This window comes from Hyperolius riggenbachi, chromosome 11 (assembly GCF_040937935.1).
Source record: "Hyperolius riggenbachi isolate aHypRig1 chromosome 11, aHypRig1.pri, whole genome shotgun sequence".
In the NCBI taxonomy this organism is placed as follows: domain Eukaryota; kingdom Metazoa; phylum Chordata; class Amphibia; order Anura; family Hyperoliidae; genus Hyperolius; species Hyperolius riggenbachi.
Window position 1 is genome coordinate 243,530,661 of NC_090656.1, and position 26,980 is coordinate 243,557,640.

General features: G+C 43.7%; 1 protein-coding gene across 2 annotated transcripts in view; it reads right to left on the reverse strand.

The window, feature by feature from the left end:
• The window catches only part of CTTN (cortactin), a 95,804-nt gene that overhangs the window by 12,631 nt on the left and 56,193 nt on the right, over window positions 1-26,980 (reverse strand). Inside the window, exons 8-16 of one of the 2 annotated variants that reach the window (XM_068260840.1) lie at window positions 25,704-25,814; window positions 23,731-23,841; window positions 19,487-19,597; window positions 12,395-12,450; window positions 10,748-10,817; window positions 8,886-9,034; window positions 5,265-5,360; window positions 1,682-1,832; window positions 1,450-1,521 (exon numbers count right to left, since the gene is read on the reverse strand). In XM_068260840.1, coding sequence (XP_068116941.1) covers window positions 1,450-1,521; window positions 1,682-1,832; window positions 5,265-5,360; window positions 8,886-9,034; window positions 10,748-10,817; window positions 12,395-12,450; window positions 19,487-19,597; window positions 23,731-23,841; window positions 25,704-25,814 — 927 coding nt within the window. The remainder of the gene's footprint in view (window positions 1-1,449; window positions 1,522-1,681; window positions 1,833-5,264; window positions 5,361-8,885; window positions 9,035-10,747; window positions 10,818-12,394; window positions 12,451-19,486; window positions 19,598-23,730; window positions 23,842-25,703; window positions 25,815-26,980) is intronic. The other variant, XM_068260841.1, reaches the window with a different exon arrangement.

Below are 26,980 nucleotides of genomic sequence, written 5' to 3' on the forward strand. Positions count from 1 at the left end.
GTGTTTGTGGTGCGCGCGTGTTTGTGGTGCGCGCGTGTTTGTGGTGCGCGCGTGTTTGTGGTGCGCGCGTGTTTGTGGTGCGCGCGTGTTTGTGGTGCGCGCGCATGTTTGTGGTGCGCGCGCATGTTTGTGGTGCGCGCGCGTGTTTGTGGTGCGCGCGCGTGTTTGTGGTGCGCGCGCGTGTTTGTGGTGCGCGCGTGTGTTTGTGGTGCGCGCGTGTGTTTGTTTTCAAACATGAATGAATTACACGGCGAATATCAATTTCTTGATCTATCGTCCATTCTTTTTAACTTCTCGCATCACATGACTTCCAGCTCATGGCCCCGTCTCTCCAGAGAAAAACACCAAGATGTTTACTAGAGTAAACATCTTGATGTTTTTCTCCAGGTAGAGGGGAGGCGGAGCAATGTGGCGGAAGTCATGTGGTGCGGGGTCTACGGGATGGCTTCAGGGGAAAAGGCAGCGTGGGTAACTATAACTTTCTCTTACAGGAAGGCTGCTGGATTTTAACTTGCAGGCTAGAGATCCCCTTTAATTTAATGAAACACCAAATTACTGTATTTTTTGGACTATATGACTCCCCAAAAGTGGTGGAAAAACGTTGCTGTGTTTTATGGTCCAAATGAAGGGAGTTCCTGACTTGTGAAACCCTACAAATACCAACCTCCAACCCGCTGCAATGTCGGGGACTGCCTGTACTGGAGTACATTTGAAATCGGCGCCGGTAGACTTGGGCGCAGGATCCAGCTGTTATATGGCTGGTCCTGCTTCTGCACAAGTCCGGGCCGTATTAATTACTATTCCCCCTCCAGGCCGCCATGGATAGTGGGGGAATGAAATAATTCGGCTTCCAGCGATTGCTAGAGGCCGAATTATTATGTTTTTTAAGCAACCTCGGCTCCGTCTTCTGACATCACCGACGTTACTCACTGAGCGCCGCTATAGACTGATTCCCATTATAGTCTATGGCGGCGCTGGCTGCGCCCAAATCTAGCAGCGCTGAAAAGCACTGCTCTGCCTGTACTGTGCCCATGCAGAGGAGGACACAGGGATAAATAGAGGACACAGAGGGACATAGAGGAGACACAAGGGGGATAGAGGAGGACAGAGGCGGACACATGGAGGACACAGGGAGAAGAGGTATATAGGGGCATAATCCACAAGACGCCCCTTCACCATGGATGCACCAGGTTTAGTGTATTTTATTTCCCCTGATTTTTGTCCTCAGAACCTGGGTGCGTCTTATGGTCAGAAGCATCTTATAGTCCGAAAAATACGGTAGATTGTTGGGTAGGGTAGAAACTCCCCTGGAATGGTTGCTGTACCCACATGCTGCCAGCAGCACCCCCTCTGTGCAGCACCCCGAGACAAGATAGACCCCCCTCCCCTTCCCTCTGCAGCATGTTTCCTGCCACGTACCTCTTATTGCTCTATGAAGCACACATTTACCTGCTTGATAATCATATAAAGCAATAGCTGTGACTCCCATATCGCTGTCATACTCCGCATACGTGTTCTCCACTGAAGAGAAAGAAGAGAAATACGTTTCATTATATTAATTACAATAACTTTTACTTGCTGCATTTCCTACATACGCACCATACATCATGTACACCAGCTGGTTTAGCACATAGATGTGTAATGCTGCAGAGGTTTGGTGCACACTGGCCACCATACTTACCATCCTGATAATCTGCAGATTCGTATACGGCTTCAGACTCTGCCGGTTCCGCTTTGTGACTCTCAGCTTCCTGGTAATCCGGCTCCTCCACATAGGTTGGCTCAGGCTTAGATCTGGCTTTTGGCTCTTCTTTCTCGTATACTGGAGCCGTCTGCATAATAACAGCATATATTGGATGTACTCCTTGCATGTGTTGCAGTAAATCATACTAAAGCAAACTATAAACATGTAAAAATACCACTCAACAACATTATTAGGAACACTATACTAATACTGGGATACTAATACTGGGCAGGGTCTCCCTTTATTAGGAACACTATACTAATACTGGGATACTAATACTGGGCAGGGTCTCCCTTTATTAGGAACACTATACTAATACTGGGCAGGGTCTCCCTTTATTAGGAACACTATACTAATACTGGGTAGGACCTCCCTTTATTAGGAACACTATACTAATACTGGGTAGAGCCTTCCTTTATTAGGAACACTATACTAATACTGGGCAGGACCTCCCTTTATTAGGAACACTATACTAATACTGGGTAGAGCCTTCCTTTATTAGGAACACTATACTAATACTGGGCAGGGTCTCCCTTTATTAGGAACACTATACTAATGCTGGGTAGGGCCTTCCTTTATTAGGAACACTATACTAATACTGGGTAGGGCCTCCCTTTATTAGGAGCACTATACTAATACTGGGTAGGGTCTCCCCTTATTAGGAACACTATACTAATACTGGGCAGGGCCTCCCTTTATTAGGAACACTATACTAATACTGGGTAGGGCCTCCCTTTATAAGGAACACTATACTAATACTGGGTAGGGCCTCCCTTTATTAGGAACACTATACTAATACTGGGCAGGGTCTCCCTTTATTAGGAACGCTATACTAATACTGGGCGGGGCCTCCCTTTATTAGGAACGCTATACTAATACTGGGTAGGGCCTCCCTTTATTAGGAACACTATACTAATACTGGGCAGGGCTTCCCTTTATTAGGGACACTATACTAATACTGGGCAGGGTCTCCCTTTATAAGGAACACTATACTAATACTGGGTAGGGCCTCCCTTTATTAGGAACACTATACTAATACTGGGCAGGGTCTCCCTTTATTAGGAACGCTATACTAATACTGGGCGGGGCCTCCCTTTATTAGGAACGCTATACTAATACTGGGTAGGGCCTCCCTTTATTAGGAACACTATACTAATACTGGGCAGGGCTTCCCTTTATTAGGGACACTATACTAATACTGGGCAGGGTCTCCCTTTATAAGGAACACTATACTAATACTGGGTAGGGCCTCCCTTTATTAGGAACGCTATACTAATACTGGGTGGGGCCTCCCTTTATTAGGAACGCTATACTAATACTGGGTAGGGCCTCCCTTTATTAGGAACACTACACTAATACTGGGTAGGGCCTCCCTTTATTAGGAACACTATACTAATATTGGGCAGGGTCTCCCTTTATTAGGAACACTATACTAAAACTGGGCAGGGCCTCCCTTTATTAGGAACACTATACTAACACTGGGCAGGGCTTCCCTTTATTAGGAACACTATACTAATACTGGGTAGGGCCTCCCTTTATTAGGAACACTATACTAATATTGGGCAGGGTCTCCCTTTATTACGAACACTATACTAATACTGGGCAGGGTCTCCCTTTATTGGGAACACTATACTAATACTGGGCAGGGCCTCCCTTTATTAGGAACACTATACTAATACTGGGTAGGGCCTCCCTTTATTAGGAACACTATACTAATATTGGGCAGGGTCTCCCTTTATTAGGAACACTATACTAATACTGGGCAGGGTCTCCCTTTATTAGGAACACTATACTAATACTGGGTAGGACCTCCCTTTATTAGGAACACTATATTAATACTGGGTAGGGCCTCCCTTTATTAGGAGCACTATACTAATACTGGGTAGGGTCTCCCCTTATTAGGAACACTATACTAATACTGGGCAGGGTCTCCCTTTATTAGGAACACTATACTAATACTGGGCAGGGCCTCCCTTTATTAGGAACACTATACTAATACTGGGCAGGGTCTCCCTTTATTAGGAACACTATACTAATACTGAGCAGAGCTTCCCTTTATTAGGAATACTATACTAATACTGGGCAGGGTCTCCCTTTATTAGGACCGCTATACTAATACTGGGCAGGGCCTCCCTTTATTAGGAACACTATACTAATACTGGGTAGAGGCTCCCTTTATTAGGAACACTATATTAATACTGGGTAGAGCCTCCCTTTATTAGGAACGCTATACTAATACTGGGCAGGGTCTCCCTTTATTAGGAACACTATACTAATACTGGGTAGGGTCTCCCTTTATTAGGAACACTATACTAATACTGGGTAGGGTCTCCCTTTATTAGGAACACTACACTAATGCTGGGCGGGGCCTCCCTTTATTAGGAACACTATACTAACACTGGGCAGGGTCTCCCTTTATTAGGAATACTATACTAATACTGGGCAGGGTCTCCCTTTATTAGGAACGCTATACTAATACTGGGCAGGGCCTCCCTTTATTAGGAACACTATACTAATACTGGGTAGAGGCTCCCTTTATTAGGAACACTATATTAATACTGGGTAGGGCCTCCCTTTATTAGGAACACTATACTAATACTGGGTAGAGGCTCCCTTTATTAGGAACACTATATTAATACTGGGTAGGGCCTCCCTTTATTAGGAACGCTATACTAATACTGGGCAGGGTCTCCCTTTATTAGGAACACTATACTAATACTGGGTAGGGTCTCCCTTTATTAGGAACACTATACTAATACTTGGTAGGGCCTCCCTTTATTAGGAACACTATGCTAATACTGGGCAGGGCCTCCCTTTATTAGGAACACTATACTAATACTGGGCAGAGTCTCCCTTTATTAGGAACACTATACTAATACTGGGTAGGATCTCCCTTTATTAGGAACACTATACTAATACTGGGTAGGGTCTCCCTTTATTAGGAACACTATACTAATACTGGACAGGGTCTCCCTTTATTAGGAACACTATACTAATGCTGGGCAGGGCCTCCCTTTATTAGGAACACTATACTAATACTGGGTAGGATCTCCCTTTATTAGGAACACTATACTAATACTGGGTAGGATCTCCCTTTATTAGGAACACTATACTAATGCTGGGCAGGGCCTCCCTTTATTAGGAACACTATACTAATACTGGGCAGGACCTCCCTTTATTAGGAACACTATACTAATGCTGGGCAGGGCCTCCCTTTATTAGGAACACTATACTAATACTGGGCAGGACCTCCCTTTATTAGGAACACTATACTAATACTGGTCAGGGCCTCCCTTTATTAGGAACACTATACTAATAACTCAAGCTGGCATTTGCATCTCACTGACCACCATATGTAATGTGTAAGTAAAATAAAAGATGGAAAAGCAAAGTGTACGGTGCACTTGGGTCTCAGCAGCATTCACAGGCCGCAGTGTAATAACGCAGTATGGGAAGTTGAATGGTTTATGTGTGACATGGCGTGAAACAGATAATCCTCGATAAAGAAAGCATTTCTCACCTCATACACCGGACTCGTCGGTGGCGTCTCCTCCTCGATTTCTCTGCGTTTCGGGGAGGCTGGTGGGGTGGCAGGTTTGGCTTTCTCCTGCTTCTCCTGAATAAAGAGAAAGTGAATGGTTGATAGGGACACATTTCAGGCGTTTGGATCACAGAGCAGATGTGGAACAGCCGCTAAGTCACCCTCTACAGCGTAAAGTGAGGTCTGAAGTCTCCGTAATGTATTAAAGTAAACCGGTAATGCTAATGGGAGAGAAATTTGCATACTTGCCACAGAGGAGGGAAGCCCCAAGATTCTCCACCACTTCCTCCTCCCGACCAGTGCTGGACGCCGGAAGCCCCTGGAAGATGTCGGCCGCGCTCCTGTCCATGAACTAGCACGGCCGCACCGCACAGGTGTAGGACACCCCGCGTCTGTGCAGAAGCACGGACAGCGGGGACAGCCGAGCCCGATCATCTCCGTGTTACAGCGCAGTGCAACCACACTCGCTCAGGGATGCACGCACTGTCACAAGCATTTGTCAGAGGGGATCAGGGGTCACAGCACTTGATAGGTGAACGGAGCGGGGGGGAAGCCTCTACTGAGCTAAGGGCTCTTTCACATTAGGGCAGATTTTCTGCGTTTCAACGCAACAGGTAAAGTTTGCGTTACCCAAGGTAAAATGAAAGTCCATAGACTTTCATTTTAGCTTTCATATATAACGCTGCGTTTTTGTGCGTTGCATTACACCGCACCCAGGCGCAGTTTTTCGGCCGACGCTAGCTTTATGCGTTGCAATGTTAGTCAATGTAAAACGCACACTACGTTTTTAATCCGTTAACGCAGGCAATCAGTCCCAGAATGCAACAGAGGAACAATGTAGAAAGTTGAAAACTAAAAAGAAAAAAAAAAATTACCTGTGTTTCCCTATGTGCTGTAACGCATTAAACACGCACACTCACTGCAGTGCAACGCATATCAAAATGCATTAAAATGCACACAGCAAAACGCATGCTTTGAGTGTTCTCCAACGCAAGCTCTGATGTGAAAGAGCCCTAAGTATATAAAGGAGTCGCTTTTTCCCCTACAGGCACACTTTAGTGCACATGAACGCTCTGGCCGTACCAATATCAGCCATGCACTAGAGACGCATCGCAACAACAAAACCAACATCATTATGGATATTTCAATAGATTTCTACTGAAATCTGCAGCGGCAATAGAGACACAGAAACATGTATGGGTCCTATCCTGCCTCAGGTTTTTTTTAAAGCAGAATTATATTTAAAGAGGCCCTGTAGTGAAATATAGCAGAATGCAATAAAGAGGCCGTGTAGTGACATATAGCAGAATGTAGTAAAGAGGCCCTGTAGTGACATATAGTAGAATGCAGTAAAGAGGCCCTGTAGTGACATATAGCAGAATGCAGTAAAGAGGCCCTGTAGTGACATATAGTAGAATGCAGTAAAGAGGCCGTGTAGTGACATATAGCAGAATGTAGTAAAGAGGCCCTGTAGTGACATATAGCAGAATGCAGTAAAGAGGCCCTGTAGTGACATATAGCAGAATGCAGTAAAGAGGCCCTGTAGTGACATATAGCAGAATGCAGTAAAGAGGCCCTGTAGTGACATATAGCAGAATGCACTAAAGAGGCCCTGTAGTGACATATAGCAGAATGCAGTAAAGAGGCCCTGTTGTGACATATAGCAGAATGCAGTAAAGGGGTCCTGTAGTGACATATAGCAGAATGCAGTAAAGAGGCCCTGTAGTGACATATAGCAGAATGCAGTAAAGAGGCCCTGTAGTGACATATAGCAGAATGCAGTAAAGAGGCCCTGTAGTGACATATAGCAGAATGCAGTAAAGAGGCCCTGTAGTGACATATAGCAGAATGCAGTAAAGAGGCCCTGTAGTGACATATAGCAGAATGCAGTAAAGAGGCCCTGTAGTGACATATAGCAGAAAGCAGTAAAGAGGCCCTGTAGTGACATATAGCAGAATGCAGTAAAGGGGTCCTGTAGTGACATATAGCAGAATGCAGTAAAGAGGCCCTGTAGTGACATATAGCAGAATGCAGTAAAGAGGCCCTGTAGTGACATATAGGAAATGCAGTAAAGAGGCCCTGTAGTGACATATAGCAGAATGCAGTAAAGAGGCCTTGTAGTGACATATAGTAGAATGCAGTAAAGAGGCCCTGTAGTGACATATAGCAGAATGCAGTAAAGAGGCCCTGTAGTGACATATAGGGAATGCAGTAAAGAGGGCCTGTAGTGACATATAGCAGAATGTAGTATAGAGGCCCTGTAGCGACATATAGCAGAATGCAGTAAAGAGGCCCTGTAGTGACATATAGCAGAATGCAGTAAAGAGGCCCTGTAGTGACATATAGCAGAATGCAGTAAAGAGGCCCTGTAGTGACATATAGCAGAATGCAGTAAAGAGGCCCTGTAGCGACATATAGCAGAATGCAGTAAGGAGGCCCTGTAGTGACATATAGCAGAATGCAGTAAAGAGGCCATGTAGTGACATATAGCAGCATGCAGTAAAGAGGCCCTGTAGTGATATAGCAGCATGCAGTAAAGAGGCCCTGTAGTGACATATAGCAGAATGCAGTAAGGAGGCCCTGTAGTGACATATAGTAGAATGCAGTAAGGAGGCCCTGTAGTGACATATAGCAGAATGCAGTAAAGAGGCCCTGTAGTGACATATAGCAGAATGCAGTAAAGAGGCCCTGTAGTGACATATAGCAGAATGCAGTAAAGAGGCCCTGTAGCGACATATAGCAAAATGCAGTAAGGAGGCCCTGTAGTGACATATAGCAGAATGCAGTAAAGAGGCCATGTAGTGACATATAGCAGCATGCAGTAAAGAGGCCCTGTAGTGACATATAGCAGAATGCAGTAAAGAGGCCTTGTAGTGACATATAGCAGAAGGCAGTAAAGAGGCCATGTAGTGGCATATAGCAGAGTGCAGTAAAGAGGCCATGTAGTGACATATAGCAGAATGCAGTAAAGAGGCCCTGTAGTGACATATAGCAGAATGCAGTAAAGAAGCTCTGTAGTGACATAGAGCAGAATGCAGTAAAGAGTCCCTGTAGTGATAGCAGCATGCATTAAAGAGGCCCTGTAGTGACATATAGCAGCCCTGTAGTGACATATAGCAGAATGCAGTAAAGAGGCCCTGTAGTGACATATAGCAGAATGTAGTCAATCATTTAGGGTACCCACTTTTATGTTAACTAGCCTGGATTCTGCATCAGTAGCATTTCCTACATCTGTATATTGGTATTTAGCCCTGCACTCCCAGTGAGGTCACAGCCTAGGCTGTTTAGCGATGCAGAATTCTCCTCCCAGATCATTCTGGGAGACCAGGAGTTATTTTGACTGGCTTTAGAGCACATAGTAAGCAAACATTCTGCAGCGATGCACCTGACAGGACTAAAGAGGTTGATATAATTTCAGAATGTAAATCAGGGAGAGGAAAGATTTTATAATGAGCAAACACTACCGAAATAATCTATAAGTGAGTATTGTAAAAATAAATAGATAGGCAATTTTATACATTGCGTTACTTTTTACTACAGGTTCCTCTATAATGAAAATACCTACATATCCCTTGTGTGGCCACGCCTACTTTCCCCTACCTGCAGCGTCCTGCGGGCCTCTTCCTGTTCCTGCTTCTCCCGAGCCATCCTCTGGGCCCTCTCCAGCTCCGCCTTCTTCTTGTCCTCCTCCTCTTTGTCTTTGGCAAGATTCTCAAAGTTTGCGCGGATGCTGCTGGCCTTGTTTCCCTCTGAAATACACAGTTAGTGTCCACTAGACAATAAGAGATAGCAACACGACTTCTCCTGCAGGGAAGGGGCTAGAATCTTAATACCTTTTCCGCCATTAGTCACTAACCCATGTTAGTTGAAGTTTGTTTCCAACTATAGAGACACATTATTTGATTTGTATCATCTATTGACCTCCTGTGTGCGTCACACTTTGCTGGAGGAAACTTTCGGAGCTCATCTGTGCTTCACCTGTTTTTGTAAAATCTATAAAAACCTTTATACCTCAATTCTCAGATGTCACCTATAGTAAAACAGAGGCGCAAAGAATGGTTTTCCTTGCTATGAAGGTTAATGTTCAATGCTAAAAAGATCATGTTCCCCTGGCAATTAACTTATGGCTGGCCGTAGTCCACAACACCCTTGTGGCTGCTTATTCCTGCCAGGTGGTAGATCTCAATCGCCCCGCTGTCCACTCGCGCCTTCCCTGCTGCTGTCTGTCACTGTACTCGCTCATTCTGCTGTCACTCTGACAGCAGAGCTTCTGTATACCGAGCAGGAGCCAATGACCCCATGACTGCTGTGAGCCAATCATTACCCCATAACCGCTTCCTGGTCAGCACACTGTTATACTGTAATACCACCCACTTGAGCCATAGGGAAACATTGTCATTACCTTGCACATTCAGTTGTAACTGACAGCTGCTGATATATAACTGACAGTAACTGGTATATTTCAGTTCTAACAAAATCTTGTCAGAACTGGAAGCAATCACTGTAAGAAGAAAATGGTGAGCTTCTGAGAGGAACGGACGGGGAGGTTAGTATGTAATATTAATTTGCAGCTACATCATGTGTTTATTTTTAATAATTTTACTCGCTTCAGGTTCCCTTTAAAACAAACCTGCTAATTTTTTTTTTTTTTTTTTTTTTTTTTTAACGGGGAAAAAAAAAAATATCCAGCAAGCTGTTCCAGCGCTGAACCCTCAAAGTTCACGGCGGCGCTCCTGTATGAGAACGAGCCTGGCTGCGCAGTAACATTGACCCACCGTGGAAAGAGCCGCGCCTGCTCAGCTCTGCTAGTGCGCATGCGCAAGCCACCTGCGCAGTGCAGCTGAGCTTCGTTGACAGGCCCATGCTATTGGGCTGTGGAGGGTCCCAGCACATGAACGGTATGGGGGACGGGGCCTAGGTAAGTACCCATTTGGGGATCTTTCTTTTTACTACAGGTACACTTTACAAGCGGATTTCCACTGTGGATCATTTGCAATCTGAAAGCGCAAGGACACCGGCACTATAATATAAATCAGAACTACAGGTTTTCACTAGTTCCATCAAATTTGGCCTAGTTGCCAACGTTTATGCCACTGCATTTTTTATTTTTTTTTTAGTGTTTGCCCGTGTGTAGAAAGTATAGAAGCAAAGGAAAAAGATGAAACAATGTATTGCTATTTTCTTGTGATTGACCAATAAAGACTTAAAACAATGCAGTGAAAATATTGCAAAATGTAATCCCAGACACAAGAGGACAAAATGCAAAGGATCGCTGAATACTGCAGAGGATCTCATTGTAAAAAGCACCATTAAATCACACTAATGAGGACATGATCGCAGTTTGCAAATCTTGGCGGAAAAGGTCCCTTTGCGGTCGCTGCCCTTGCTGCTGTTGTGCTGCGATTCTATTGGAATATTCCCAGAGACCCTCATTGCTCACATGTTCACTGAACTTTACATACCGACTTCTACTGGTCGCGTTCTTTGGTAACTGGGCGCCACTTTCTCCACGTCCTCAAAGGATGACGCTGCCTGCAAATAAACGCTTTATAAACAGACCACTATGACAGATCGGTGCAGCACAAGTCTATTTAATTTCATTATAAATCATTTCCAGTTCAGTATGCAACACCTAATAATTCTAAATGGCTTGTAAGATCAAACAGAAAACCTGGCCAAGCAGGAAATCAATATATTTAATGTTCTCTGTAGAGTACATATTGCTTAGTGAAACCGAAGTAATTTTTACATTCCTTCATGAGTCATTTGCCGCACAAAGCAGGAAGCATTGCAGATCTGAAGGAATCACCTGCACTAATTAAACTAACACTAACTGTGCTGTCAGCAAGGCTGTGATATGGCCAAGGCTGCAGACATTTATAGTAAGGAAACAAGGTAATATTTTTAACATGCTTATAATGCATAGGTGGCTTTAATCAACCAAAGGAGTGGGATATTAGTTTGGGTATAAGTCTGTGCTGTATGACATCATCAGTCTATTGTACACACTAACAGTTCGGAGGCGGAGACTCCGCCCTTCAGGCTACTGATCCAGTGCTGGGTCCAGTTTTATCTTCTGGCCAAAAATGCTGCAGTGAAACTAGTGCATCCACTTTGGGCGTGTACATGCCCAGCAGAAGGAAGAGCTTGTGCACGGAATATTTCCATCTGTGCACCACCGCTTCCCTTTACTAAGCATGTGCAGACCTTACTCGTGCATACCCAGTGTGGATGCACCCATCTCACACCGTGTTCCAAGCCAGAAGAGGCCTATTCGGCCCGCTGAGTCATAGAGGGACCAGCTCTGGATCGGTGGGCTGGAGGAGGATCTGGGAGGTCTCTGAGCTATCCTCACGCTTCCTTTAAAGGGAACCTTAACTAAAAAAAAAAAAAGTTTCACTTACCTGGGGCATCTACCAGCCTCCTGCAGCCTTCCTGTGCCCTCGCAGTCACTCATGGCTCTTCTAGTCCCCCGCTGCCAGCTAGTTTCGTTTTTGCAGACTGGGATTTGGCCGGCCGCCATGTGTACATTTTTACGCATCCCGCTGGTGCAGAAAGCTATCGCAGACCTTACAAGTACATTTGTATGCGTTACAGGTGCAATGCATATATTTTTACGCATTGAAACCCTAACGCCTAAAAATGTACTTGTTAAGGTCTGCTATAGCTGTCTGCACCAGCGGGATGCGTAAAAATGTACACATGGCGGCCGGCCAAATCACAGTCTGCAAAAACAATACCAGTTGCCTGGCATCCCTGCTGATATCTTTGGCTGCAGTAATGTCTGAATAACACCAGAAACAAGCATGCAACTAATCTTGTGTCAGAAACGCCTCATCTGCTGCATGCTTGTTCAGGGGCTATGGTTAAAAGCATTAGAGGCAGGAGATCAGCACGACAGCCAGGCAACTGGTATCGCTTAAAAAGAAATAAATATGGCAGCCTCCATACCCTCTTCAGGTTCCCTTGAATGCACTATTAATGCTATATGCTGGTCCTGTGTGTGCTGTACATGAAATCTTTCGATTTCACTCATTGGAGTAAGAAGCTCATCACCTGGACAGGAATAAAAGTCTGCATCATTTATTAAACATATTAAATAGATTTACCTTGTCCATGCGATCTTTCTGGACGCCATACTTCCCACCAAACCCCTTGGAGTAATCTGCCAATATATTGGAAAAACAAACCGACAGCCAATTAAAAAAAACAAGTCATAACAGTCAGCATAACGTGTCATACAGTCATTAAGTGACTGGCTAGCGGTGACCACTAGTGAACTCTCTCTGCGGGACGTATGTCAATAATGGTCATTTAAAACAGTGGGAAACTCGCAAGAGAAAACAATAGGTTTTGTCACGCTTTATATTTGGCGGAAGCCCCCTTTACTATGGTCTGCTATTTCCATATCGCTCGGGATTACGTTAATCGCTAACCTCCAGAGGAGAAGAGAGTCCTGGACATGAAGTGCTTGTGGATATTAGTGTGATACAGAATGTAGCGGAAATAACTACTCCTAATAGAAATATCACAGGTCTGACACTAAAAAGTTGTTGGATCATTTTCATCAAATTTCCATGTATTTTGGTGTGTTGAAGACAAATAAAATATTGAAAAAACTAGACGTCATGATTTGCCACAAATTGCAAATGTATGACATTTTTAACATTTTTGGATGCTCAAAAAGAAGGGTGGATTGCATTTGAAGAAGTCGTAAGGAAATTTTTAGGTAATAAAGATCCTCCCTACGAAACGAAAGCATTTCAAGCTTTAGGTTGCCTGATGAATTTGAGGGCTGGTGCATACAAATGGCTTGCGTTCTAGCGACAGTAGTGCGTGTGTACAGTCTGTCTGCAGACTGATAAGGCTGTTTCTGAATGATCCGATGAGCGGATTCACCAGCCTTATCAGTCTGTCTGACAGACTGTACACGCGCTCTACTATCGCTGGAACGCCCGCCCAGCCGGAGGGTCTGACGGACCCGTCGTTCCTGCAAATAGAGCGTGTGTACGAACCTTAATTGGCAATGGCACTCGTCTTGCCCTGAGCCCCTGTGGGTTTGTAGCGCTCGCTATGCTACTCTGATAAGGCGTGTTAGCTTTGATAAGGCGTAATATTTGAGTTATCGCGGTTTAGTGAATCAAGCCCAAAGAGCGCTTCTGCGCACTTTTAGAAACGTCAGCGCTTTGAAAAGCGCTTGGCTAAGGTATTTGGATGGGATGGATCACACCAGAGCGATGTCATTTTCTCCAAAACGCAAATGCAGGTCCTGCAGCATTTCTGCTGATTTCTGAGGTGATTCAGCCTCAATGTTTAAGTGTAGGAAAGTGGAAAATCTCTCTGAAAAGCGATAGAACAGAGCCATTTTCCACGCATCTTTGTTACAGAAGCGGTTTCGGGGTCTACAACTCCCCAAGTAGTGGGACTAGATTCAATGACAGCCCAGTATGAAGGAATTTCTGGTATAGACACGCTGATCTTCAGCCATATCCAGTTGTTCAGAATTTCCTGTCAGGTCCAATCCTATTTTCAATTGATTTTAAAATTACGATGCATGCAGCATGTTGGGCTATAGATTTCCGATTTGATCACTCTAAAAATCGATGCGTGTATGGCCCGCTTTAGTTCAGCAAATAGTCTCCAGCATAAAAACAAGTTGCTTTTTTCTTCATTATTAAACCCCTTCGATTTGTTTTCTGACCATTTTATATAAATATGATAATCCAGTAATACCAAAGTCACAGAAATGCATCAGAGAAAATCTGCTCCGGTAAAATAAGGCGTTCACGCCGGCTCTCGAGTGGTTAAATAAAGACACATATAACCTCTTCCATACTGCTCTCAATGCAGGTCCGCTATAAATTAGAACAGTCTAGTTATTTTGTGAGGCAGCAGGTGACACCGTGTTAGCCATAAATCTAAGAAAGAAGACGAGTTGTTGTACAATGTAGCGTTTTATTGGCTAAAGAAATATATTTTGCTTTCAAGAACACTTCCTTCACTTCCTCAGGCATAATGATGTGAAAAGAGGGTTCTCAAAAATTTTCATGCAAAAAATATTGAATAAACCAATAAAAGGTTTCAATGACGACATCAATTCGTTTTCTCTCTTCTGGTTATTTTGAGGTCAGTGGTTATAGTGTTATCTGTGTAAATATGAGTGGCGGGTACATTTAACGGAATGTTAAATTAAAGGACCACTATTGTGAAAATTGTACAATTTAAAATACTTGTAAACATATACAAATAAGTAGTAGGTTTTTTCCAGAGTAAAATGAGCCATAACTTCCTTTTGTCCTATGTTGCAGTCACTTATAGTACTAGGTAGTAAAAATCTGACAGAACCGACAGGTTTTGGACTAGTCCATCTCTTCATGGGGATTCTCAACAAGGCTTTTATTCTGTATAAAGATATTCCCTGAAAAGGATTTATACAACGATGCTGGCCAGCTTTCCTGCTCGCTGCACACTTTTTTATGACAGTTGGACAGAGCAACTGCCTCTCACTAAGTGCTTTTGAAAATACACAAAACCCTGAGAATCTCCCATGAGGAGATAGACTATTATTATTATTTATTGTATTTATAAAGCGCCAACATATTACGCAGCGCTGGACAATAAATATATACAATGATACAAGGTTGACAGACATAACAAGCTTATACAACATAGAGCAGAGTTATACATGCAAATTGTACAAAATACATGATCATGCAATATGGGCTGGTTAGGTAGGCCCAGTAATACAAGTACAGGCTGTCATAGGACAGGAGCACACAATCCCATAGATTACGCTAGGGAATGGAGGACCCTGCCAGAGGCTTACAATCTAAAGGGTGGGGTGGAAACACTAGGTGGGGCTGTTAAATATTCAGTAGAGAGTTACTGTGTGGTAGGAGGTGGGTAGGCCATCATAAAGAGGTGGGTTTTGAGGGCTTGCTTGAATGAGTTGAAAGAGGGAGCAAGTCTGATGGGTGGTAGAAAGGGCGTTCCAGAGGGTGGGGGCAGCTCTTGAGAAATCCTGCAGGCGGGCATGGGAGTGTGAAATGCGTGGAGTGGTGAGGCGAAGGTCATTGGAGGATCAGAGGGGGCGACCTGGTGTATACCTGTGAACAAGCTCCGAGATGTAGGTAGGGCAGGTTTTGTGCACAGATTTATACGCCAGGCATAGAATCTTGAACGTTATCCTGAAACGGAGACTAGTCCAAAGCATGTCAGTTCTGTCAGATTTCTACCATCTCCTCATGGGGAATTCTCAGGGTTTTATGTATTTTCAAAAGCACTTAGTGAGTGGCAGTTGCTCTGTCAAACTGCCAAAAAAGTGTGCAGCGAGCTGGGAGGCTGGCCAGCATCGTTGTAAAATTCCTTTTTAGAGAATTACTTTATAAAGAATAAAAGCCTTGTTGAGTATCCCCCATGAAGAGATGGACCAGTCCAAAACCTGTTGGTTCTGTCAGATTTCTATTACCTACTGTGATAGAAACATAGGAAAAAAGTAATTTTTGGCTCATTTTACTCTGGAAAAAAAAAACACTTCTTATTTGTACACGTTTCCAAGTATTTTAAATGTTGATTTTAGGGATAGTGGTTCTTTAAAGTGGACCTGAGCTCCTCTTTCAAAGAACAGACTGAAAAGTGTTCATTCCACATAGAGATGCTGTAGAAATCAGCTGCACTGAGCTGCATGTGTTTATTTAGATAAAGTTGAGTGTAATTATCTTTAGGCGTGTGTAATCAGTAGTAGGCATGACTCACAGCCCCTCAGGGTTAGCTGTACAGGAAAGACAGATGCTTTAACCCTTCCTTTGCTGCCTGAAAGGTTATCCAGTTAATTTTCAGGGTTTTTGGGGGGATTTCTGTGCATTACTGTATAACAAAATATTTTTATTATGCCTGATTGCTTTCATACTATGCCTAATCTTTGAGAGCAGAGAGGAAGTTCTGAGCTCAGATCCACTTTAAGGGAGTGTAAACAAAACATAATCATTGTAAAGGATTTGGGTCGCTATAACAAGTGCTGTATATTCAATCGGTTCCAAACTGCTCCCTGTGCAATCACAAGGAATAGATGTTTTGCTCCCCTGAATAGAGAGGGGTCGACCTTCTGCCACAGCAGCTTGTACTCCGTGTATACTATATACCATCACTCTTACATCTCTACACTCTGCCAGCTGTGTCTCCCCACCTAGATGCTGCTCCTTTCTGTGTGAAGGCTGTACTCCATATCTGTGATCTCTAGTCAGGTCTGATCATTGTCCTGTGAGCATCACTTCCTCTTCCTGGAAGCAGGAGTGACATTCACAGGAATAGGGAAACAGCACAGAGATGAAAGAAGTGTAGAATCTGTAGATAATATGATAAGTAGACCAGGTGTGCTCAAATCTCTCTGAGAGAGAAAAACAGCAATTGATCAGGGAGAGCTCTCATGCTAGGTACACACCATACAACTTTGCGTTAGATAGATGGTCCAATAGATCATTTCTGTTATGTCTGACATTTTCAATCGTTTTTCTGGTCAATTTATCATAGAAGTGAATAGAAATCGAAAAGAAAAGATAAGTGAGAGATTGAACGGAAAATCGAATAAAAAAAATATATCGAAGGGAACATCCACTGAAAAAACGCATGTGTGTACCTAGCATAAGCGTTTCGCAGGTTTGATCCCGCTTCATCAGGCAACAACAACGGAGCAATAGCACATGTGGCCAGTATAAGAGCCAGGCACCTGAGGTCACAGAGGTGCCTGGCTCTTCTACTGACCACATATGCTATTGCTCCGTTAGTGCCTGATGAAGCGGGATCAGACCTACGAAACACGTTGCATATTTGGAGTTCATAAATAAAATATATTGACTGTGTTTACTACAGTCGTTGTGTGTCTACGTGGAGGAGGTAAGTCCACCACGACCTCTTCTATTTACCAAGAATTTGGTTTTTAAGCTCATTTAGCTTCCTTTTATCCTTTTGGCGCCTCTGTTCTCCTGCATAATATTGAGTCCACCCTGGGTGGAGGGTTGAACCCCCTTTTTTCTCATCTACAGAGAGCGACTTCTTATTCCTGAGTGGGGTCAGGAAAATCTCCCCACCTGCCTTTACAGTGGTTGCCTAATGGTAACCCTGGTTTGTGAGTATTAATATTTACTCTATCTAGTAACCATTTACCAGTACATATTACACTATTGGGGCTCTTGGTGTTCCTTGTTTTTCCTAGCATAAGAGTAATTTAGGGCCCTTTTCCACTACAATTCCGCAATAGTCATCCTGCCTAGTCTCCGGGGTGATTGGACTGTTTATACTTTGCATAGTAGCTCAGTTGCAGTAGTGGAAATGAGAAACACGATAGCATTGCATTGCGATTGGGTTTTTCTAGTGGAAAACAGCCCTAAGAAATCCATTAAGAGAGCGTAGCGTGGTTTAGTATCCACCTCTATCCAATCCATTTCCGATCGGAGAGGGACGGATGGTCTTGGCCTATTGGGCTGACCTGTGTGGTCGCTCAGCTTAACCTTTCTCAAATGCCAGATCTGAATCTGAAGAGACACTGAACCGCAAAAAACCTTATGATATAATGAATTGTATGTGTAGTAAGAGTCATTTTTTACTTTCAGTTATACAGCTATTTTTATAACATTGTATCATGTTGTCATATTTGCCGTTTACAACACTCTGTATTTTAAACTACGAAACAGAGCAGAGCTAATGACCCTTTGAACTTCCCTGCAGTAAAACCTTATCTGAAGCTGTCTCTCACTGTTTCTTTCAGAAAACAGTACTGTAGCTAACCCACATTGGGTTGGAGAGCTAAGAGAAGCTCTTTTGCATAGATAACTGAAGTTTCTTAAAGTGAACCAGAGACGAAGCACCCTTGTGTATTTTACCATAGAAATCAGTGGGAACATTAGAGAAAACATTTACCATGCTCTCTGTTCCATCCTCACTGCTAAAAGTGTCTGTTATCTAGCTGAGATAAGAATCCCGGACTGAGCATTGATTCTGGCTTTGCTATAATGACTCAGCTATAATGATTCCTGAGCAAAGCCAGCAGGGGGCAGGCTTGGACTTGAAGACAGCAAAGAACACAGTCTCAGCTATAATTATTCTGTAGCAAAGCCAGACCGACTGCTTAGTCGGGATTCTTATCTTAGAGGTGATAACAGGCAAATTAAACAGAGAACAATGTAACAAAGAGCAGATTAGGTGTTTACTGTCATGTTCCCACTGATTTATAAGGTAAAATACATGAGGTTGCTTCATCTCTGGTTCTCTTTAACTATTCCTGTACTGGAAAACAATAGGAGATTGTTCTTTGCTACTAAATGCTCTCTTTGGCCTGGTGCACACCAAAAACCGCTAGCAGATCCGCAAAATGCTAGCAGATTTTGAAACGCTTTTTCTTCTTTTTCTGCAGCGTTTCAGCTAGCATTTTGGGGTTTTGTGTAGCGTTTTTGGTGTAGTAGATTTCATGTATTGTTACAGTAAAGCTGTTACTGAACAGCTACTGTAACAAAAAACGCCTGGCAAACCGCTCTGAAGTGCCGTTTTTCAGAGCGGTTTGCGGTTTTCCTATACTTAACATTGAGGCAGAAACGCATCCGCAATCCAAAATCTGCAGCAGCCCGGGAGTATGCGTTTCTGCAAAACGCCTCCCGCTCTGGTGTGCACCAGCCCATTGAAATACATTACCCTAGCGGATCCGCACCCGCAAGCGGATCACAAAACGCAGCCGAACCGCTCTGGTGTGCACTAGGCCTTTCTTAGCAGTACTACAAATACAATTAATTATGTCATAAGTATATTTTCACTTCAGATTCCCTTTAACTGACGACACTGAACAGCTGAATGATCACAGGAAGACATTGCCTCTCTGCAACAGAGCTACAGAAAAAGTCCTATCGTTTGCCTGGTTTGCAGCCACACTTTTAGGTAAAGACCCCTATGGATGCCCAATGAGAGGAGAATTCAGAGTTGATGCCAATGGTATGCAAATTTCCAGGCTGCATAAATTCAGCATAGTATCTGCATCAACTCAGAATTCTCATCTTCTCATTGGTCATCCCTAAAGACCAGCACCAATAAGGATTAGCGTCAGAGCCAATCACCCGGCGAGGGCGGAGCATAGAGTTAAGGAAGGACAGAGACACGGACAATCAGCATGAGGAGCACAGACATAACAATGTTGATTGGACGAGAACACGGGATACCTTTCTGGGATTCGTGGAGCTGCAGTTTCTCTTGGTGATCCCAGCCCAGCGCACACTTGTCTTGTCTGTCTGTCTGCACACCAAACTTTCCTCCAAACCCTTTCACATAGTCTACGCACACAGAAATCCACGGGCAATTAAACGGGAATGAGAGAGACACCCCATGCACATACAACAGGTTATGCCAGTTTAGCACTCCATATTAGAAAGGGAACAATATTAGATTGGTCACGCTAAATGGAAATTGAACGCTTGGTACCAATGACTTCATGGATTTCCCTCGTAACTCCCTTACTGGCCAATGAAACAAGAAAGTGACCAATAGCCAAGCGGCTGCAGAGGTCATTTATAGGGGCAATTGCTGGGACTGCCCACACGGACTTCTGATTGGCTGTAAAAGTTTTCAATACGCTATCAAATAGGTGTCAAATTTCAGTTCAGGGAGCCCACTAACGAGCTGACGGATATTGATGATTTATTCAAATACCACCATGCAACACTCAAGATTCAATGCTTTTTATTAAATATAACTTATTTAAAAAAAATCTAATAGTGTAGCAGAGTATTTCTTTTTCTGGCTAAACATTTTATAACAGAGTTTTAAAGCACACCTGAAGTTAAAAATAAAAATTTGAAAATTGAACATGCCCAGCAGAGCTTATATAAAGCTCTCCTAAATCAACATACTTATATCCAGAAACTCCGCCTCGTATTACCAGAAGCCCACAGTGAAAACAAGCAGGCGACCCGACTGCAGGCAGGAGGTTTGGCTGTGCCCTAGAAGCTGAACATTGCTCCTCCCATCCCCTGTAGGAGCGTGGAGGGGAGGAGCAAGTACACTGCCAAACTTCCACCCTGCCTCTAGGTTAGGTGCTGGATGTCAGGCTCAGCTCTTGGAAAAGCAGGGATGCATTCCTAGAAAAATTAAGTCCATTTAGAAGATATTTATATAAGCTCTCCAGGGCATGTTTAATATACACATTTTAGTTTCATTCTGGGATTCATTTAAAAGCTGAATTCCAAGCTCAGGTGAAGTTAGGCCAGGTTAACCAAACGCCACCCCACCTACTAACTATCGTTTCTTACAATTTAAAAATAACCCAAATATTTATTTTAAAAAAATTGAAACCATGGTCATGTGAGTATTTAGCGTTGCTACTAGGGCATGGAGGAGGGTCTATGGAGGTATTTTCAATGGCCAGTAAAGAAAAAAAACAAAAACACCCAGCTAACTTGTGAGGGTCATGGGAGGAGTGTTGCCTATAGGAGAAATATGAGGCAGTTTGGTTAAGGTGACCCAGCAAGAAAGTCCATAAGGAACAGTTCTCCAATCACAAGTACTTCTACAAACTGAAGCATTCTAATTGGCCGCATAATGTGGGCTGGTAAATCTGGTAAAAATTGTGAATTGAAGAGAAGAAAGGATAGATTCTGAGCTCATTTCAGCCAATTATAAATTCACTGAGAACTTCTGAATATGGACCAAGCTAGGAACAAAAAACAGATGACCGTGTCAATTTCCATTTAGCTTAGAGGTAGAAAGAGCTTGGTTGACCTGCAAGCTTTTTCTACAAAACAAATTAAAAAACCCATCACTGAGGTCACATGATTTAAAGGGAGACACAGAATGAGAACAGGGGGCGGACATGATCAGTAAGCTCGTCCTTCACCTTCATCAAGCAGTGCAGAGGAATAAAATGTCCTGTAAACAGTAAAGAACAGTCCACAACAACCGAAGAGGCGTAAAGCAGAGGATTCCCAGCGGTCATGTGGTCAGTGATGGCAGCGTGTGGCGTTTATGAACGTGTGTAGAGGATAATGTGCAGATTGGATGCTTGTGGTGGGAGTTGTACTGCATGTTCTTCATCCCAGAGGTCCCTACCGTTACAGGGCCTCCTAAACAGCCTTTCAAATATGTCATCAGGGCGCACAGCCCACGGGAAGCAATTGAAGGACCGCTATTTCACCAAAAATTGTACAATTTATACATATAAAATGTAAATTTCTCCCAGAGTTAAATGCACTATAAATTACTTTGTTTCCTGTGTTGCTGTCACTTACAGCAGGCAGCAAAAAGCTGACATATCTGACAGGTTTTGGGCTAGTCCACCTCCTCATGGGGGATTCTCAGTATTACCTTTATTCTTTACAAAAGCCCTCCCTGCAAAGAATCAGTACAAAGATACCAGCCAGCCTCCCTACTTGCTTGCACACTATTTTCAAAGTTGGATACAGTAACTGCCATACAGTGCTTTTGTAAATAAATTCATGAGAATCCCCCATTAGGAGATAGATTAGTCCAAAGCCTGTCAGATTTTCCCTACCTACTGTAAGTGGCATGAGAAATGTTTTCTTTTAATTTATAATGCATTTTAATTTTGTAAGAAATATACATTTATATGCACGTTTTTAAATTTCTCTCAATTGCTGACCTTTTAATTCTGATTTGGAGGCAAATTTGATTTAATTCTATGCAGTTTGAAATTGGGCCAATAAATGGCTACCTCCAGGCAATTCTGATTGGCTCCATTAGAAGCTGCATTATATTAGGATGCAGGTTACAATCATTTGCATCTGACTGACCACCTCTAGGAAAACAATATGGTGCTATAACGATTGGAATAGTGGAAAATACCTTATTACCACAGCTCTATTACAATCCCCATCCCCTTGCACACCAGTGCTCCATTCTATTACCGTGGTATTGTCCCCAGTAACACTTCTACTTCACACACTAAAGTGTTATCTCTGCCTGTGTACTCCCCCGAGAGCTAAGTGTTTACACTAGAGGGGCACAGCCAGGTCAAGCATTGCCTCAATACTGTCCATGCTTAAAGCTCTTCCCAATAAAAGAAGGTAGGGAAAGAGTTAACTACTGAAAGGAGCTTAAAATTCTCAAACTAAAAAGGTATGTGTTAACTTGTCTTTGTAAGTGGATCTCCACCATAGCTTAGATTTGTAACGGTGTTCTCAGGGGGAATGTAAAAGGGCACCTGAAGTGAAAAGTATTTGTAGGCTGACAAATGCATTTCCTTTTAAACAATACCAGTTGCCTGGCTGCGCTGCTGATCTATTAGGCTGCAGTAATGTCTGAATAGCAGCTAATCTTGTCAGATCTGACCATGTCGGACGGAATCCTCTGATCTGCATGCTTGTTCATGGGCTATGGCTAAAAGTATTAGAGGCAGAGGGTCAGCAGGTCTGCCAAGCAACTGGTAAAGTGTAACAGGAAATAAACATGGCAGCCTCCATATCCCTCTCGCTTCTGGTGTCCTGTAAGTGGAATTTAAAGTGGGCAGTTACTTATCGAGGGGGGGGGGGCTTCTTCCCAGAACGTTCCCGGCCACAGGTGCACAATGGTGGAGGAGCACAGCAGGGGCAGTGCATGCAGCGTACAGAGGGGGATAGCGGAGGAACGGAGCAGCGCGGAATAATGGCGAGGGACCAGGAGGACTTCAGGGGGCTGGAAGAAGCTCCAGGTAAGTAACTGGCCACTTAAAGTCTCCCCCACATTCAGGAATGCTTTAAAGTGAACCTGATGCAGGCCAGAAAGTAAAAGTTAGATGCTTACCTATGTGGAGGGAAGGCTCTGGACCCCATAGCACCTTCCTGGTCCTCCTCTCTCCGCCCCCGCGACCCACTGCTGACCCCTGAAGTCTTGCGCACTCCTACTTGTCCAGGCGTGAAGATGAGCGGACCTGTACTGTGCCCGAGTCCAGGAACCTGCATGTGCTGAACAGATGCACCTGTCCTCAGAAGCAAGGTGCGTAAATTCAACAGGGGACAGCGGCAGAGCGAGGGGGTGGAGCATGGAGAAGGAGAGGTGACCGGGACGCCTTCCCTCTACATAGGAGAGTATATGATTTTATTTTTATTTTTTTAGGGTACTTCAGTTTCACTTTAAATGGTACATCAGATAGAAGAACAAACATGAGCCACAAAGCTGCCATCACTGACCACAGCAATCTAAAGCCACCACATTAAGCACAGATTGAAGAACCTACAAGAAAATTACAATTATTGTTCAGCATCTTCGCTTTTCTTTCTGTAGCCTTCTGAACAGTTTTTTTTTCTATGTATTCTTAGACTTTTTGTCTTACTCTAACTAAACACCCTTTAATGTTTGTATGCGAGGTCTTCTGTCCCACCCCCCCATAATGCACCTGTGGGCTGAACCTGGCACACGCCCCAAGCCTGGCCAATCAGACTGTGAGAAGACAAAACACTTGTTATGCATACTGAACCTTTCTGCGACTCGTGCTTTTCAGTCTTCCCTTGATAGTCAAACCCAACAGCACTCTTGTCAACGTTGTCCTTATCGACGCCGTATTTACCGCCAAAGCCTTTTGAATAATCTACAACAAAAATATTAAAATGAAATAAAATGAATGGTAATAAAGTGTCATGTTGCAGGTACATCGGGGCATACATGTAATTAAAATGCCAGGAAATTTGGGAGCAGGGTAAAGCCGAAAAACATCTCATCCTGATCCTGCAGTCCCGGCGGCGTTAATTACTATTCCCCCTCCAGGCCACTATTGACACTGGGGTAAAACGTAATTTGGCAGTTATTACTGGAGGTCAAATTACGCTGTGTTTATCATAATTTGGGCTCCGTCTTTTAACAGTGCCCAAATTACAGACGGAGCGCCGCTATAATCCAATTAAAAGAAATACTTGTTTGCTGGCTATAATGACCCCACAAATGGTTGCCGGAAAAACTGGGGGGGGGGGGCATATGTGTGGGCGGACAATGCCGGGCAATCAGCGGATGCACTGTCACAAGGCCAATTCCAGATGAATTTCATGCAAAAACTTATCATGGATCAGCCTGCGGTGTACGGACAGCTGACAGATCTCTCTCTAATCAGATATGATCAGAGAGAGATTTGGTCCATCATCGCTAGATGCATGGGGCACCTTAAGGTACATAAAAGGACATTTGAAAGCACTCCCAAGAATGCCGTGTGCAAAAATATTCACTTTCAGTGCAGGGAGAAGTACGGACTTGCTTATTTCTGGCTAATTGGCAAATGTAAACATGAGATACTGCCTGTGTCTTGATTCAACTCCCTCCTCCGTCTGCTGAACAGACATTGCCACGGCAGCTGCTGTTCGCAGAAAAGGAGGAGAAGCAGAATGAAGACACAGGCATAGAGATTCTTGCCGGCAATGATTACATTTGCAGATTAGTCAGACAAACAAGCCTGTACTGCTCTCTGCAGTAAAAAAGTTTCTACACACAGGGAATGCCTAGAAATGCTTTCAAACATTTATTTTCTCTGCAGAGAGCAATACAGGCTTGTTTATATCTGACTAATAGGCAAATGTAATCATTGCCGGTAAAAATCTCCCTGCCTGTGTCTTTACTTTGCTCCTCCTTTTTTTCCGCTGAAGTGACGCAGTTGTTGCCAGGGCGATGTGTCTATTCAGCAGAGGGAGGGAGGGAGCAGAATAAAGACACAGGCAGAGTCTCTTGGTTGGCAATGATTACATTTGCCAATTAGCCAAAGATAAATAAGTCTATACTGCTCTCTGCAGGAAAGTTAACCTTTTTTACATACATGGGGTGCTTTCAAATGTCCCTTTATGTTCCCAAGAGTAGTTACTGAAATTTTAGTTTTCAGAGTATAATCCCTCTTTAATGTTTTGGTTATAAGCTTTTAAAACAAAAAAAAACAAAGTTACAAACATCAGCATTACTGTAAAAAGATTGGAAGCTACAAACTTATCGCCAAGTACCGGTAGTCGCTGACATTTTAGCTTTAGGAGTGTAATCCCAGTAACTTAACGGTCCAGTGTGAAACAGCGGCCTGCAAATGCTACTATATCTGCAGAGCGGCCCAACTTCAGAGATCTGACAGGAGAATGGAAGAATGGGTTGGCCTTAGGTAATTATAAGGGAGCCAGTTTCCATAGTAGTAATGATAGATTTCAGGGATTTCCATGGTTGCTGTCAATTCACACTCTGCTGCACCCGGTTGTTTCTGCTGATCCTCTGGAAAACTGGCACCTTCTATCTCGCATCGCCCATAGAGCTGCCAGCCAGCAAAGAACAATGACTGCAGTTAAGGATTTGTGCAACGGGCACCTCGCCACATGCAGAACATGGCTGTCACACTGCTGCTCCTCACCGCTATCACCCAAGAGAGGCTGTCACACTGCTGCTCCGCACCGCTCTCGCCATGTTTATTTGTGTACTCGTGAGAATACGAACCTTTCTGGGACTCGTGTTTCTCAGTCTTGCCCTGATAATCGAATCCTACAGCGCTCTTATCCACACGGTCTGCCTGCACGCCGAACTTCCCGCCAAAGCCAGTGGAATAATCTGTAGGGTAGAAATAAAGTAAGGGTTAGCTGAACTAGCTCCGAGGATGGGAGATTGTGCTGTGGTTAGTAGAGTTGGTGTTATAACTCAGGATATTGAAATTTGGAAACTTAAAATTTGCCAGTTACCACACTTCAGCACCCAGACAGGTGGACAGGGTCTGGGGGAGGAGTCATGTGAAGCGCAAATAAGTGAACTCCCCCTGACCCTGTCCACATGTGTGGGTTCTAAAGTGTGGCGACAGGTGAATTTCGGTTTCCAGATGTTAATAACACAAATTTGAACACTAACACTAGCCTACAGCAGCCCTCTCATGCACACTATGTGCAATGTAAAACACATACATGCTTTCGTGGGAGGTTTCCTATGTGGTTATTGTGCGGTAATACATCATCATCACTCCTGCAGTGAGTTTAAAGGGAACCAGAGACGAAGAACCCTTGTGTATTTTACCATATATATCAGTGGGAACATTAGGGAAAACCCTTACCATGCTCTCTGTTTCATCCTCACTCCTAAAAGTGTCTGTTATCAGCTGTAATAAGAATCCCGGACTGAGCATTCAATCTGGCTTTGCTGGGAATAATTATAGCCACAAGGGGGCAGGCTTGGGCTTGAAAAGACACCAGAGAAAAAAGACTCAGATATAATCTTTCCATAGCAAAGCTAGACTGAATGCTCAGTCGGGGATTCTTATCAGAGGTGATAACAGTCAGATTAAACAGAGAACAATGAAACAAAGAGCAGATTAGGTGTATACTGTCATGTTCCCACTGATTTATAAGGTAAAATACAAGAGGGTGCTTCATCTCTGCTTCTCTTTAAAATTAATAGCTCCCTGCCTACTCCACATACCGGTGGTCTGCACTGCTTCTTAATATTGTATGTTTGGGAGACCCCACTAATGGAAGGATGTGACGGTCCCTCCGCAAGACGCAGGACGCTCCGGTCCCTCCGCAAGAAGCTGGAAATTGTATTTTAACGTTGGAGCAGGACTGGAGTTCCGTCCACTAGGGATGGTCGGAAAGGACGACGTCAGATTCCACCGGAATTCTGCATTCCCTCATGTGTTTTTCCAATTTCCGCAGAAATCTAAATTTCCAATTTCCGACTTTACAATTTCCGAAGAAAGGGGTTTCCTTTTTTTTTTTTTTTTTTTTTTTTTT